The sequence below is a fragment of the Octopus bimaculoides genome, chromosome 28, assembly GCF_046866305.1.
Source record: "Octopus bimaculoides isolate indiv1 chromosome 28, ASM4686630v1, whole genome shotgun sequence".
Lineage (NCBI taxonomy): Eukaryota > Metazoa > Mollusca > Cephalopoda > Octopoda > Octopodidae > Octopus > Octopus bimaculoides.
Window position 1 is genome coordinate 9,704,063 of NC_142955.1, and position 15,438 is coordinate 9,719,500.

The 15,438-nt window shown below is 36.4% G+C and overlaps 1 protein-coding gene across 2 annotated transcripts in view; it reads left to right on the forward strand.

Annotated features, from left to right (window-relative positions):
* The window catches only part of LOC106878117 (adhesion G protein-coupled receptor G6), a 126,233-nt gene that overhangs the window by 71,065 nt on the left and 39,730 nt on the right, over positions 1–15,438 (forward strand). For both annotated transcript variants that reach the window (XM_089344833.1, XM_089344834.1), the window contains exons 19-23: positions 1,741–1,855; positions 2,811–2,977; positions 5,148–5,379; positions 5,731–5,902; positions 13,199–13,357. In XM_089344833.1, the coding sequence (XP_089200959.1) occupies positions 1,741–1,855; positions 2,811–2,977; positions 5,148–5,379; positions 5,731–5,902; positions 13,199–13,357 (845 nt within the window). The remainder of the gene's footprint in view (positions 1–1,740; positions 1,856–2,810; positions 2,978–5,147; positions 5,380–5,730; positions 5,903–13,198; positions 13,358–15,438) is intronic.

A 15,438-nucleotide genomic window follows, 5' to 3' on the forward strand; every position in this document is an offset into this window, starting at 1 on the left:
ATGTTCGTACGTACGCCTATTGCATACATGTTTTCTGTACGCATACATGTTCGTGTGTGTGTTGCCCGTATATCAGCAAAACACGTTTTCTCTCGCTGGAAAAAAAAAAACAACAAAATGGTAATTTCTTCGACTTGAAAATTCGCTGGTGCCTCTTGGGAAAAAATTTGACGAAAATACAGCTAAGTTCATAACGAATCTCTTTCTAAAATTGGAGCGACATGCGTGCTAATTTGTGGACGTGCATATATTACATTCACGTACGTACACACACATACACACACACACACACACACACACACACACACACACACACACACACAAACGCATCCTGCGTTTTATATATACAGATGCTCGTATTTCCTGAATAGTATATCTACGGTCCCACAATAAATTCGCATCTATGCGCCCATTGTATACGAGCGATCTTTATTTTGGACTTAATAATCCAAGGTCTTCATAAATATCAGCAGTGTGTGTGTGTGTATGTATGTGTGCTTGTGTGTGTGCGCAAGCGTGCGTGCATGCGTGCATGCGTATGTAATATATATATATATATATATATATATATATATATATATATATATATATATATATATAGAGAGAGAGAGAGAGAGAGAGAGAGAGAGAGAGAGAGAGAGAGAGAGAGAGAGAGATACGTGCTGTGAAGTGTGACACGTAGCCAAGGTTGTGACAAAGTACCATGTCCCTCAATCCAGTCCTATATTCTGCAAAGTCTAACGCAGGGCATAAAACCACGACAAATGTTTGTGTACGGAATACCAGCCACGTCAAATTATTACTAAAATTTAGAAATCATATGAATTTTATACTTGAAAAAACCCAATCTTCTTTCGGCAGATTACTCCCAGGATAACATAACTACTTGTTTAAACATCATATAATCTTCTTAAAACTCCTCTTTAATGTTAAGCAAAATACCAAAAAGAGTAAAGTAATACCGTTACATATTCACTACATATCCACGTTATGCAAATCATCAACAACATCGGAGGCAAACCGTGGTGAGAGGTAAATAAACAGAGCACAGACGTTCGAGGCCACGCTTTTCCTTTGTAAGTGGTACAATACGCGTTGCCATTCTTACAGACACGTACGCTTCTCAACGTATACTATTGAGGAGGAATGGAGCGACAGAAGCAAGGACAAAACTTTGTAGGCAATACAGCTCCATCGTCAAACACTCCAACAACAACCAAAAATTCCAGCCTAGACTCTATGACAATAACACTGATAGCAACAATAATGATAACACCATTAACAAGAATGACAGCACCAGTACCAGCATTCCTGTCATAAAGAATTGTCACAGACGCTTGTGGTCGGGTTGTTGTCAAGTTTGTGGTATCAGCTGGAAAATATATTTGTTTTCATAGCAAACCACTTTCGAGCGAATTGCTTAGTGTTAGGGTTAAGCCTGACTTGCCTCGACCGAGATTGTTTAATGATTCTAAAATGTCCTTATTTTACATATTCTCGGGATTTTATGTTACGATGGGAAACTATTTCCCCGTGTTTGTTGATAATAAATCGTATAAATCGTGTATCATTGTTCTCAAATCAGCCAGCATAACCAAACCCTTACAAAGACACCAACTACTACTACTTGGAATGCCACCCTTACCGATTTCAACGTTATCAATATCAATGTGTTTCCTTTTATATAAACCACATTATTGAACTCTCTCCTACATATCCCATATCTATGTTCTTTTTCAGTGTTTTGTAAAGAAGACACAACATCAACTGAAAATGATACTTTCAATTGGCCAATGACAAAAGTTGGAACGACTGTGAAGATTCCCTGTCATGCAAATGTAGCAACAAGACGTTGGTCCGTTTCTAGTGCTTTACTTCTAATAATATTTTTATAGTTTTCATTATTGTGCTTTTTATGAGAGAATGTTATACGGTATAATAAATAAACATTTATTGAGATTAAGAGGATAGTATTAAATTCCATCGGTTCAGATCTTTTATCACAGCTATTTTACCCAAAATAGGACAGAATTTGCTTTGGTTTGACTACCAAGGTTTGCTTTGTTGTCAATAATAAACATTGCTTTAAAGCATTTCTTGTAAAGGTTCGTGTAAGTGCCAGAAGAAATAAATAAAATAATTTAAGAAGGAACATATATATTCAGACATAGACAAGATTCATCAATAATTCTGTTGATTTCAGGCTAATATTATTTATTCGATTTTATGATTACTGTGGATCAACCTGCTTTGTTATTATACGGTGGTGAACGAAGAAAGTAGATCAGCGTGGGACTTGATCCATGCCATTCGACAGTCTAAACCTCCAAATTTTTATCTACTCAGTATTATAAGCTTTAAAAAGTAAGTCAGCCATTTGTGTCTGTATTAGGAAAGATACGTAAATCTACTGCTGATTTTGATGATGATAATGGTGACGGAATGTAAGCATATGATTTCCCCGCTCAACTTTGACTAACCGCCCTGTACCTTAATACTTCATTACCTGTACCATTGAAACCAATCTTATACTAAAGAATCATAACAACAAATTATTATAAATAAAAGCAGATGTTGCAATATTCTTTTAAGCCTTAAACTTTAGTTAGGAAATATTTTACGTTGGCTTTGAGGTTACGGAGATAGAGTAAATAAGAAATTACTGACAAAATACATTACAGTATTTATTCTCGATCCACTAGATTATGAGTTCAAATCACAACCAAGTCGATGTACTTCTTGTATTCCTCTGAGATTGACGGAATAAGAAAGAGTAAACACGTCTGACAATATTTTACATTTATTTTCAGCTCTTCCAGAACGGTTGTACATCAAGAAATGCCAACAAACCAAAATATGACATCACCAAAGTGTTCACCATTCACTGGGATCTGGCAAGAACCAGACATGTCGCAGTGTTACAATACGGAGGGGATCACTCGTGAACTAAAGAACATAAGCAAAGAAATTGATAAAGGTCAGTGAACAATTATGTTTCAAAATCCTCTTACAGTAGTAGTAGTAGTAGTGTGAGGAGGAAGAAAAGAGGAGGAGGGAAGGGAAGTTGAGGAATATTTTTACCCCGGATCATCCCCAGTTTAGTATACGCATGATCAAAGGTGTTATAACCTCACCATCCCTGTTTTTCAGACTGCGTATCTAAGGACAATAATCTTTCTCCTATGTGTAAAGCAACAGGGTGTGACTGGAATGCAAATTTGGCTACTAATTCTAGTGTGTTGAGTGACCATATAGAGGCTCCTTCAAAGCTTCGTAGTATATTCTTTTCTACTCTAGGTACAAGGCCCGAAATTTTAGGAGAGGGGGCCAGTGGATTAGATCGACCCCTGTTCGCAACTGGTACTTAATTTATCAAACCAGAAAGGATGAAAGGCAAAGTCGTCCTCGGCGGAAAGCTTCGTAGTATATCAGCTGATTTATGTCGGTGTTTTGGTGTAAAACAAGTATATTGCGGTGGGGAGTGGAATTTAGGATTCGGAGTTTCAAATAAGTCGGGTATTGATGACGGGTAGCTATTCTGAGATGAAGAAACCACTTCAAGTTTTATTTTGTGAATATAATAAGTATTTTACAACGGATTATATATTTTCAAGTCAAAAAGGTATATTACGATGATAATGACGACGAAAAATATATAAACTTTTCTGCATTCGTTATAAGATAGGTTGGATGCTTGTGTAAGTAAACACACACACAGACGCATAAATATATACAAATCCAACGATTGATCGATTCCACGATATATCATGCCACTGGCCACTTCGAATCTTTTAGATTATTTTTATTTAAGTTATGCAGATTACCTTAGGTATGATAGTTTTCTACTCTACTACGTTGTATATGTCTAAGCCCATTGGCTACAGGAGATAAGGTCGGTCAATTGTCGTGGTGACGATGGCTATTTAAGCCAGAAACACCTGTCCACGACAGTCTTCTCATCTCCAGACAATGAGCCTGTCTGTTTTGTTTAATGGCATCTCAGTTTTGGAGAATTACTTAAATCTTGAGATTATCTTCCCTTCTGGAGTGGAGCTAATCATAATTACCATTTAGTAATTATGATGTATCCTCTAGAGAGTAAACGGTTTTTAAAGTATCGAGAGATTTTGCTGTATGGTATTTGACATGCTATACTTGTACATCTAAATTTAAATAGAAGCCGTTCATCACTTTAGGATATTTCTCTTAATTTTCCTGATGTGTGTGTGCGTGTATGTATGCGTGTGTGTCTGCGTATGTGCGTGTGTGTGTGTATGCGTGTGTGTGCAGAAAGAGGGAGATTCACAGATATACATATACATAATAGTATATGGAAATGTAACGAAGGTTGCTAAAACTAAATTACAAAATTAAGCATATACGGTTGAGCCATATTTGCGTAGGTTTTAATGCCTTCGGTGGCAATGTATTATTTCATGGTTGCAGACTGGGAAAATATAAGAGATTTTCACGTGCATGCTGTGCTGAGTCTCTTATGTCTCTTATGAAGGCTCATTGATATTAATGCTTAACCATCGACCCGTTATCAGCTTGGTTCACTTTGTCATTGGAACAATAATGTCGCTCAAGTTAACGGCTGCTTATGATACCTCGTTTATCGCAATCCACAGTTTGTCAATGATATTAATGTTCAAGCATTGATCACCATGTATGTCTTCCTCAACTATAAAATTGTGTTGTGTAACTCGCTCACTGCTCTAGTTGATGCTACCGAGCAGAAGACACTAAAAGAGTATACAATTGATAATCTGAACACATTTAGCAATCTCTGAGCTATATCAAGCTGGAGTTGTTAATTAACTTCCAGTGATTCCATAAACCTCTAATATTCAGATTACTCAGTCCGCTGTAATGCTTATCTAATCACATAGTTGTCAATTAATCAAGCATTATCTAGCACCTTTGAGGTTTCGGTAATATGATTGCTTATTTTAAAATGACATTATAGAGATGTGAGAGGACAAATCTGGCCGGTTTGAGCATAAAGCAGGTAGACTGTTTGAGCCACATACGGCCAGTTTAATGTTAAAATGTTAATAGTTATGTGACGTTTAAATTGCCTCTAACATATCATCAAAAAGTGACTGAAAATTGATTGGAATTTCATGTTAAATGTTTCGTTGCAGGAAATATCGAGGATTTTTCGAAAAAAGTTTTAAATATTTCTCAGAAATCAGTGTATTTCACGGAAGAGGATATCGACTTGTCTGTATGCATTTATGAAAAGATGATGCCATTGATATCGAATGTGTCCGTCAATATCACACTGGACAATGTCCTTCATGGTGTCAACAATATAATGAACACACCAGAGAAGGTTTTGGTTAAGGCGGAACAATCTAACAGAACTGCCAGCAGGTAAAATTCAAACCATATTTGCTCTTAGTAGTAGTAGTAGTAGTAGTAGTAGTAGTAGTAGTAGTAGTAGTAGTAGTAGTAGTAGTAGTAGAAGAAGAAGAAGAAGAAGAAGAAGAAGAAGAAGAAGAAGAAGAAGGAGGAGGAGGAGGAGGAGGAGGAGGAGGAGGAGGAGGAGCAGCAGCAGCAGCAGCAGCAGCAGCTATAACAGTAGTGTCATGTCAGCAGACGTAGTAAAAACAACATTAGCATACAAAGATTTCTTGAATAATTATTGTAATTACAACATCTTTGGCTAATTACGTATTTGAATCACTGTCAATTGAAAGTTGTTTTCTCGATCTTTCTTCACAGACTGCTGGACATTATAGAAGCAATCCCTGACAAGATTACACTGGACGACCAACAAGTGGCAATTTTATATCCTAATGTTGGTATTGGTGTTAGCAAAGTGGAGACGGAAACTTTCAATGGTCTTTTCTATGGTATTTCATATGAAACGAATGAAACCGAAGCAAAGAGCGTGGTACAATAGTTTCTCATCATTACCATTTAATTAACCGTTTGTTCTAAATGCTGAAGCATTATTGGGTCATCCCGTATATAATGCGGTTTTTATGCTTGTTTTATTTTTCAAAATGAAGATGAACAAAGTTCTTTTAAATCTAAAATATACCCTCCTTCATTTTCTTCAATGCTCTTCCATCTATCTTGTAGACTTGCAATGCCCCTCTTCCAAAATTCACTTGTCTGTGACGAACAATTCTCTTCCACTACTGTTCTGACCTCATCTAAAGAATTCGTATATTTTCCATTCAAATGATTTTGAACACTGCGGAATAAATGATAATCAGATGGGGAAATGTCTTGTGAATATGGTAGGTGGGGCATCGTTTCCCATTCAAACGGCTCCAGCCTTCGATATATCATCTTCACTATATGTGGCCGAGCATTATCTTAATGGAAGAATACCTTGGTCGTTTTTCTTCTAGCGTTGACTTGAATAATTAGTTGGATCACCAAGCTTCTGTGCTAGTTCCTCATCAGTTACGATGAGATTTTGTTACACCAGTGTTAGCACGATGTCCTCGTCAAGCTCTACACATCTAAGACGAGGCTCGTCTTCTGGGCTGTAGTTTTTCGGCTCGGAATTTCTGGAATCACCGTTGACCCTACCTTACGCTTATTTTCCGATCTCCATATACTGCATTAATATTCCTCGCACTTTCTGTTGCGTTGTTGCCTTTCTTGGACACATAAAGCAAAATATGCCAAATATTCTCCTTTATCACTTCCATTATAGCTTTGAAAAATAACTGTTAAAATCGAACTGTACTCTTCAAAATTTGCACTGAGAATAAGTACTGATGCAATTGAAAAAAAGCCGCTTTATTTATGGGATGACACAATAGAATGAAATATATTTTTATCGCCATATGAAGTAGTTATGATAATGGTCTGATGCAGCTTAACAGTTTAAATATAAAACAGAATTATATATATATATATATATATATATATATATATATATATATATATATATATATATATATATATATATATATATATATATATATATATATATATATATATATATATATATATATATATATATATATATATATATATATATAGAAAAGCTACAAAGATCTAGTAATAAACTTACCATAATAATGGAGCTTAATGATAACGTTAGGTTAAATGTTTCATCTACAGGAAGGAATTTCAACCATGTTTCGTGGTCTGCTACCACAACAGCTCCTTTATAGGATCCAATTAGCTCAAGACATCATCAGGAGGAACTACGGCCGGTTTCATAGTATACAGGCACAGGAGGGGCTGAGTAGTAAGAAGCTTGGTTCCAAACTACATGGTTCCGAATTCACTCCCACTGCGACCCATGCCTTGTGAGTGGATTTGATAGATGAAAACTGAAAGGAGCCCGACGTAAAAAAATATATATGTATATGTTTGTGTGTCTATGTACCTCCACTATCGCTTGACAACCGATCTCGGTGTGATTACATCCCCGTATCTTAGCGGTTCGGCAAAGGGATTTAATAGAATAAGTAGTAGGCTTACAAAGAATAATTCCTGGAATCTATTTGTTCGACTAAAGGTGGTCATTCAGCATGGCCGCAGTAAAATGACTGAAACAAGTAAAATATTAAAAGAATAAGAGAAAATACAATGCACGCCTGTCTATCGGCCCATCTGCCTGCGTATATTTATGATTGTATGTACGCATGCATGTATGTATGTATGTATGTATGTATGTATGTATGTATGTATGTATGCACATGCGTATGTATGTATGTGTATGTATGAATATATATATCATCATCACTTAACGTCCGTATTCCATGTTTGGGTAGGTTAGATGATTTGACAGGACCCGACGGGCCAGAGGACTACACCTGAACTTCAATGTCTGTTTGGCATGGTTTCTGCAACTGGATGCACTCCCAATGCCAACCACTTTACATTGTGTACTAAATCCCTTTTTTGTGGCCCCAGCACTAATGAGGCTACCAAGTAACTCGTAAGGGGAGAGACCCTTTGACACAGTGGGGATGCAGCATTGTTGAGGTGATAAATTATGATAAAGGGACTGGAACAATTTTTTTCTGTTGAGGGGATACGTGGCTACAACAGAAGGAAAGAGAAAGTTTGGAGGCGATGAGGTTCCAGGGAGTACCCTTAAGGTACAAGAGTATGGATGGGGGAAGAGAATAAGGAATGGTTGGGTGAGTAGATTTGTTAGTATAAAGGGACAGAGAGACAAGCAGTAGAGATGAGGACAGAAGTGAATGTGGAGGTGGACAGGGATGGATCCATGAACAAATGTGAATCTCAATTTGGAGAAATGTAAGAACAATAGGAGTAGGTTAAGCAGAAGGTGATATGTGACCATAGATTACAATTTCGGGGTGGAGAACGACAGAATGATAAATCCGTTGACAGATGAAAAATAGAGAGAGGATGTTAAGTGTTGAGGAAAGAGAAGATACACAATGGCGGAGATGGAGGTCAGAGGCACATGGGGATGGATATAATGGGGAGCAAACAAAAGTAGGAAGGCCGTCAATGGTATATATAAGAGGGTGTTCATGGAAAAGGGGTGTTCAGTGGAAATAAAGTAGTACGAAATGATGTTGGGAATGCAGGGTGGATGACAAGAGAAAGGGTTCTAAGAAGAAGGATAACAAGTTGCACAAAATTGGAGATAAAAGATGTGCAATTCTGATTTTGTATAATTGCGGCAGCTGAAGAAATAGTGCCGTAATTTGGAGTAAGGGAGATTGAATGTTACGAATATGAGCTGTGGGGAAGGCTTGACAGGTATAGACTGGATGCGGGACTACAAATATTAACAATATGCTCTTAGAGCTTCATTTTTGCTGAGATTGATGGGTTTTCTTGAGCACGGAGCATTGCCTTGCCATTTGTCTCGATTCTTTGTTATCTCATTTGTCAGACTGGGGTTGGCTTTCACTGTTTCGTCCCTCGTCTTCCTGGGTCTCTCTCTACCATTTAGCGATCGGTTCTCCTTTATGAGTGCTGTTCTCATCCATATGTATCACAAGATTATGCCACCAAAGTATTCTCTCATCCAGACTATATCTGATGCCTGTTATGCCCAGTTTAACTGTCTATATATATATATATACTAGCAGTATAACCCGACGTTGTCCGGGTGTGACTTATTACGCCACTTACAACAAGTCTTGCTAGATGAAAATCAACTAAAAAAGAAAGCCTTACAATGAAAAAACCCTTATGATGTAAATATGTTCATAATTCAAAAGACGAAATTAATAGGGGAAGTCTGAAGGCTGTTTTGTGTAACATTATTAAGTGTACGTAAATTTCATCCGTCTAATTGGCTATACAAATGCTTGTGCAAAACAACTTTTTGCGCTGCCTTGATTATACATAGCAGGGTAATTCCTTTTCGCAGGAGGTAGGACGGCAATTTCTGATGAAGCAATTGCTGGCGATCTGTTGCTACACAGTTCTGCCAGAATTCTATCAGATTGGGCAGTAGATAATGATGCACCGTTTTGCACTATGTTCAAAGTAACTTCTTGAATATGGTGAATTGCTGCAGTCTGTTGCTGTCTTTTTAAACGGAGGCATAATCTATGTACATATTAAACAGAACAACAAAAGTTATAACAGATGGGAGGGTGGGTAGTTTTCACATTTCGGTGATTTTTCAGATGAACACCCGCACGATTACATAACCCTAACCCTAAAACTGTAACCGTAAGACTAACCCTCATCGTAACCCTAAAACCGTAACCCTGACCAAAAAACCTTAACCCTAACACCCTAGTGAAAATCGTGCGGGTGTTAATCTGAATAATAATAATAATAATGACCTCTGCAGATGAAACTCCCAACCAACAACTAAGTCTTAAGTGCATATATATATGTGCAACACACACACACACATACACACTAAATAAAAAAATGTTAGTAAGTACAGAACTTCAGCATTATATATTAAGATAGGCAACACACACACACACACACTAAAAAAAAATGACAGGTATTTGTATGTATGTGTGTATTAATGTGTATTCTGTGTCTATATATGGTAGTAAGTAAATGCGTTTCAAGAAAGATATTAAAAAAATTCAGTTTGTAAGGAATAAATGTTTGACTGTCGATCGTATTTGGAAGAGAATGACAGATATTTGTATGTATGAGTGTGTGAGTTCAAATTCCGCTGAAGTTGACTTTGCCTTTCATCCTTTCGGGGTCTAAAAAATAAGTACCAGTTGAACACAGGGATCAATATAATCGACTATTCTCCACCTGCCCGAAGCCGCCGTTGTGGGAAAAATTTTGAATAATAATAATAATAAATAAATAATAATAATAATGACCTCTGCCGATCAAACTCCCAACCGACAACTAAGTCTTAAGTGTATATATATATATGGGCAACACACACACTACATAAAAAAGATGTTAGTAAGTAAAAGTGTTTTAAAAAAGACTGTTAAATTTTCAGATTAACACCCGTACGATTTTCACTACAGTGTTAGGGATAGGGTTTGTTAGGGTTAGGTAGGTAATGATGCGGGTGTTAATCTCAAGATTTACGAAAAGATTTTTTTAAAAAACTCACAGTTTGTAGGGAATAAATGTTTGTTGATCGTATTTGAGAAAGATGTCTCGCTGGTGAAGGACGGTGTTAGAAATGGAAAGTAAACTTATAATTCCCGCCAATTAGAATGAGGTCATTGGTAACCATAGGTACATATATATGTGTGTATTTACGTATGATTGGCAGTGTGCCTGTTTATTTGGTCTTTTTTCTTGGATCGTTCATAAGAGAAAGTAGCAATTGAAACGATGTGTAAGAGGAATAGAAATAGTTAATTTTAGAGGGGCAAAGTAATTTTGTATGTACTTTTAGTATCTGTCATTCCAGTATCGAAATGTGATTTGATATTGAAATAGTTTTCTTTTTCTCCTTCCTTTATTTTTGTATTTGTTGTTGGAATTTTCGTAAAGGTTCATAAGAGAAAGTAGGACATAAGAGGAAGTAGGAGTTGAAAGGATTTGTATTAGAAAGAGGAAATTAGATTTTATTAGGGAGAAAATGTTTACTCGTGTAGTTTTATGGATTATATTCGTTATTAGGAAATTTTTGGAGTGAAAAAATGACGCAGTGACCTAACTTATTGTATTTAGAATATTAATTGCGATTGTTTAATCGAAGAAATTTTGAATTGTGTAAATGTATGAATTTTAAACATACACACACACAGAGTAGATTTGCCTTTTATAGTATATATATATATATATATATATATATATATATATATATATATATATATATATATATATACATGTGAAAGTTGAGGACATGTCAAAGTTGAAGATCGGTTTGAAAACAAATGATCTACAATAGATGTAAAGCATTTGAAGCTCGAAGAATTGAACAATCAATCTTGAAACGAGCACTTCGCAGACAGGACTTAACTACAATCCCAGAAACTTTTCTACTTAAAAATATTTGTAAGATCTGAAGTAGAGTTTGTTTGTCAAGAGCAGGACTTGTTAGTCGTTTGAGATTTCATGACAGTATTTATGAATTCAAGAGATGACCTTCTTCTGTAAAGAAGTTGCAATCATCATATATATATGTTTGTATATATATATATTTGTGTGTTTTTATGTATATATATATATATATTTATATATATATATATATATATATATATATATATATATATATATATATATATATATATATATATATATATATATATATATATATATATATATATATGTATATGTATATATGTATATGTATATGTATATATATATGTATATGTATATATAAATGTACATATATATATATATATATATATATATATATATATATATATATATATATATATATATATATATATATATATATATATATATATATATACATATATACGTGGCACTCCGTTGATTACGACGTTGAGTGTTCCAGTTGATCCGATCAACGGAACAGCCTGCTCGTGGAATTACCGTGCTGTGGCTGAGCACTCCACTGACACGTGGGGAGATTCAGCATGACACAGAGTGTGACAAGGCTAGCCCCTTTGAAATACAGGTACCTGAAATACAGTTACAACAGAAATACAGGTACTACAGGAAGAAAGAGTGAGGGAAAGTTGTGTGGTGAAAGAGTACAGCAGGGTTCGCCACCACCACCCTACCGGAGCCTCGTGGAGTTTTAGGTGTTTTCGCTCAATAAACACTCACAACGCCCGGTCTGGGAATCGAAATCGCGATTTTACGACCTCGAGTCCGCTGCCCTAACCACTGGGCCATATTGCGCCTCCACACACACACACACACACACACACACACACACACACACAAACATATATATATATATATATATATATATATAAAATACTATAGCCTCAAGTCGACCAAAACCTTGTGAGTGGATTTTGTACACGGAAACTGAAAGAAAACTGTCATATATAAGTGTATATTTGTATGTGTCGATGTGTGTCTGTGTTTGTACGCCTCACGATTGCATGACTACCGATGTTGCTGTGCTTATGTCCCCGTAATTTAGCGCTTCGGCAAAAGACACCGATAGAATAAGTATTAGGCTTACAAAACGTAAGTCCTGCTGTCGATTTCTTCGACTAAAGGCGATGCTCCAGCATGGCTGCAGTTACATGACTGAAACAAGTAAAACAATAAAAGACTATGCCATTTTAATCCCGAGCAACGCTTGGTATCTCTGCTAGTTGGTATATATTTGATGTTGCTGTTAACTAATAGAATAAGCGATATTTCTGACTATGGGTAATTATAAGAAACTCTGTGTGTGTGTGTGTGTGTGTGTGTGCGTGCGTGCGTGTGTGTGTGTGTGTGTGTGTGTGTGTGTGTGTGTCTGTCTGTCTGTCTGTCTGTGTCTGTGTTTATCTGGCTGTAATTACAAAACGTTTCAGGGATAAATAATTGCAAATGATGTCAGTGGTTGAAAAAATGAGATATATACAGTTTTGCACACGGTACTACTGTATTCATGGCATTGAGTTCCCGAGAACAAGAAAGACATTGAACTGTAAAGCAAAAGACTACTGAGACCAGCATACCTCTATGATTTCATGTGTCTGAGATAAGCTAGTGACTGTGAACAGTGATGGTAGTTTTAGCCATTATGTTAATTGTAATGTTTTAGTAAAGCAGTGGTTTTAAAACAAGTAAAATTTACAACAGTAACAACAACAGAAACAGTAGTAGTATCTTTTATTTATCACTTTTTCCTTTCATTTTCCTCCACCAGATATATAATTATTCATCCCCTGGCCCACAATTAGAAGATACTGAAATAATGGATTATATTTCATTACCAAAGAGTTTATTAAAACATCTGAAAGACGAAGAGCGGTCAGCCATTTCGCGGATTTTATTCTCTTCGATGTTGACTGATAAGCTATATCAGGTATGGAACAATAACAGAATGTCCTCTTTTTTGTCTATCTAACTAAAGAATTCTTGAAATCATTGGTACATTTTTGATAATGAAGAAGCAATACTAATGCAATAGAACTACCAATGTTTATATGTACAGATGTTTATACATGAGTGTGTGTGTGTGTGTGTGTGTGTGTGTGTGTGTGTGTGTGTGTGTGTGTGTGTGTGTGTGTGTGTGTGTGTGTGTGTGTGTGTGTGTGTGTGTGTGTGTGTGTGTGTGTGTGTGTGTGTGTGTGCCATTTATAATGCATATACAAACTCAGAACGATGCTTGCTCTGAGTATTATTTCAGAGAAGAAAAAAACTTCTAACTTCTTTGTGTTTTGTCTCGAAGAACATTTCTCAAGTGACGTGATGTGTTAAGAATGCAGCCCACTCAGAATAACATCAACAAATCATCAGACACCAGTATTTTGAACTGATTTGATCTCCACAATGATTCTGAATTATTTCTGAATTTTTGCCCTAATAAGCAAATCATTTGCTGATTTATTCAGAGGCTCCCAACATCATAAATGAAGTTAAGATATGCTCTTGAAGCGCCATTATACTAAAATAACAATGTGTGTTCCATTTGCAGATTAAATACAAACACAGAGCAATAACAGCAATATTTTGTCTTTGAGTTCAATGATTTTAACATACCAAGTCTCTTAAGAGAAATTTTTCGGGATAAAAACATTCATACACACATGCATAGACACATGAACTCACACTCACGTGCGCCCATGTGGTAGGAAGTCTGCTTCCCAACCACATGGTTCCAGGTTCAGTCCCACTGTGTGTAACCTTCGGCCATTGTCTTCAACTATAGCCTCGGGCCAACCAAAGCCTTGTGAGTGGATTTGGTATATGGAAACTGAAAGAAGCTCGTCGTATGTAGTATATATGTATGTTTATTTCTATGTTTGTGTGTCTTTGTGTTTCTGCTTGTCCCTCACCACAACTTGACAACTGGTGTTGGTGTGTTTGCGTCCCTGCAATCTAGCGGCTCTGCAATATAGACAACCAGAATAAATACCAGGCTTAAAAAAGATATACTGGGGTCGATTCATTCAACTACAATTTCAAAGTGGAACCCTTCATGGCCGCAGTCAAATGATTGAAATAATTAAAAGGTAATAGATAAAGGTTATATATGTGTGTGCGTGTGTATGTATAAATATATATATATATGTATATATATCCATATACATATATACATAGCTATATGTGTATTTATATAAATATATATATATATGTGTATATATATATATATATATATATATATATATATATATATATATATATATATATATATATATATATATATATATATACATATACATATATACAAAGCTATATATGTATATATATATATATATATATATATATATATATATATATATATATATTGCAGATAGAACTGTGCTATATATGAGGTTGGTGCGGGTGGTCCTGTCCAACCTTTCCTTGAGCTCATGCCTTATGCCATTAAACGCCTTCCATCCGGCCCTTATTCTCCGCGAGATTTCCTTTTCGATGTCTCGGCACACGTAGACATATTCCTTTACCTCCTCTATTTCGTCACTGCCGACCAACATTGGACCTGTTGGCACGTTGTCGGACCGCATGAACTTCGTTTTCATGCAGTTTATCTTGAGACCTACTTCAGGGCTTTTGATGTCGAGCTCTGTCAGCATGGTCTGAAGCTGATCCGTGTTTCAGCGATGATTACGATGTCATCAGTGAAACAGAGGTGGGTGAGTAGCTCGCCATTGATGTTGACACCGCCTTGCCAGTCGATGCCTCTGATGATCTGATCGAGACATGCAGTGAAAAGTTTTGGAGAGATCGCATCCCCTCGCTTCACTCCCTTCTCGACAGGCATTCGTACGGGTGATGACAGCAGAATTATGTCGGTGGTGCATCCGGAGTTTACCTGCCTGAGCAGTTGCACATATTGCGCCTCGACTCCTTGCCTCTATAGCGAGTTCAGCACTGCGTTGGTTTCGATGCTGTCCAAGACCTTCTCATAGTCTACAAACGCAACGCAAAGTGGCAGTTTGT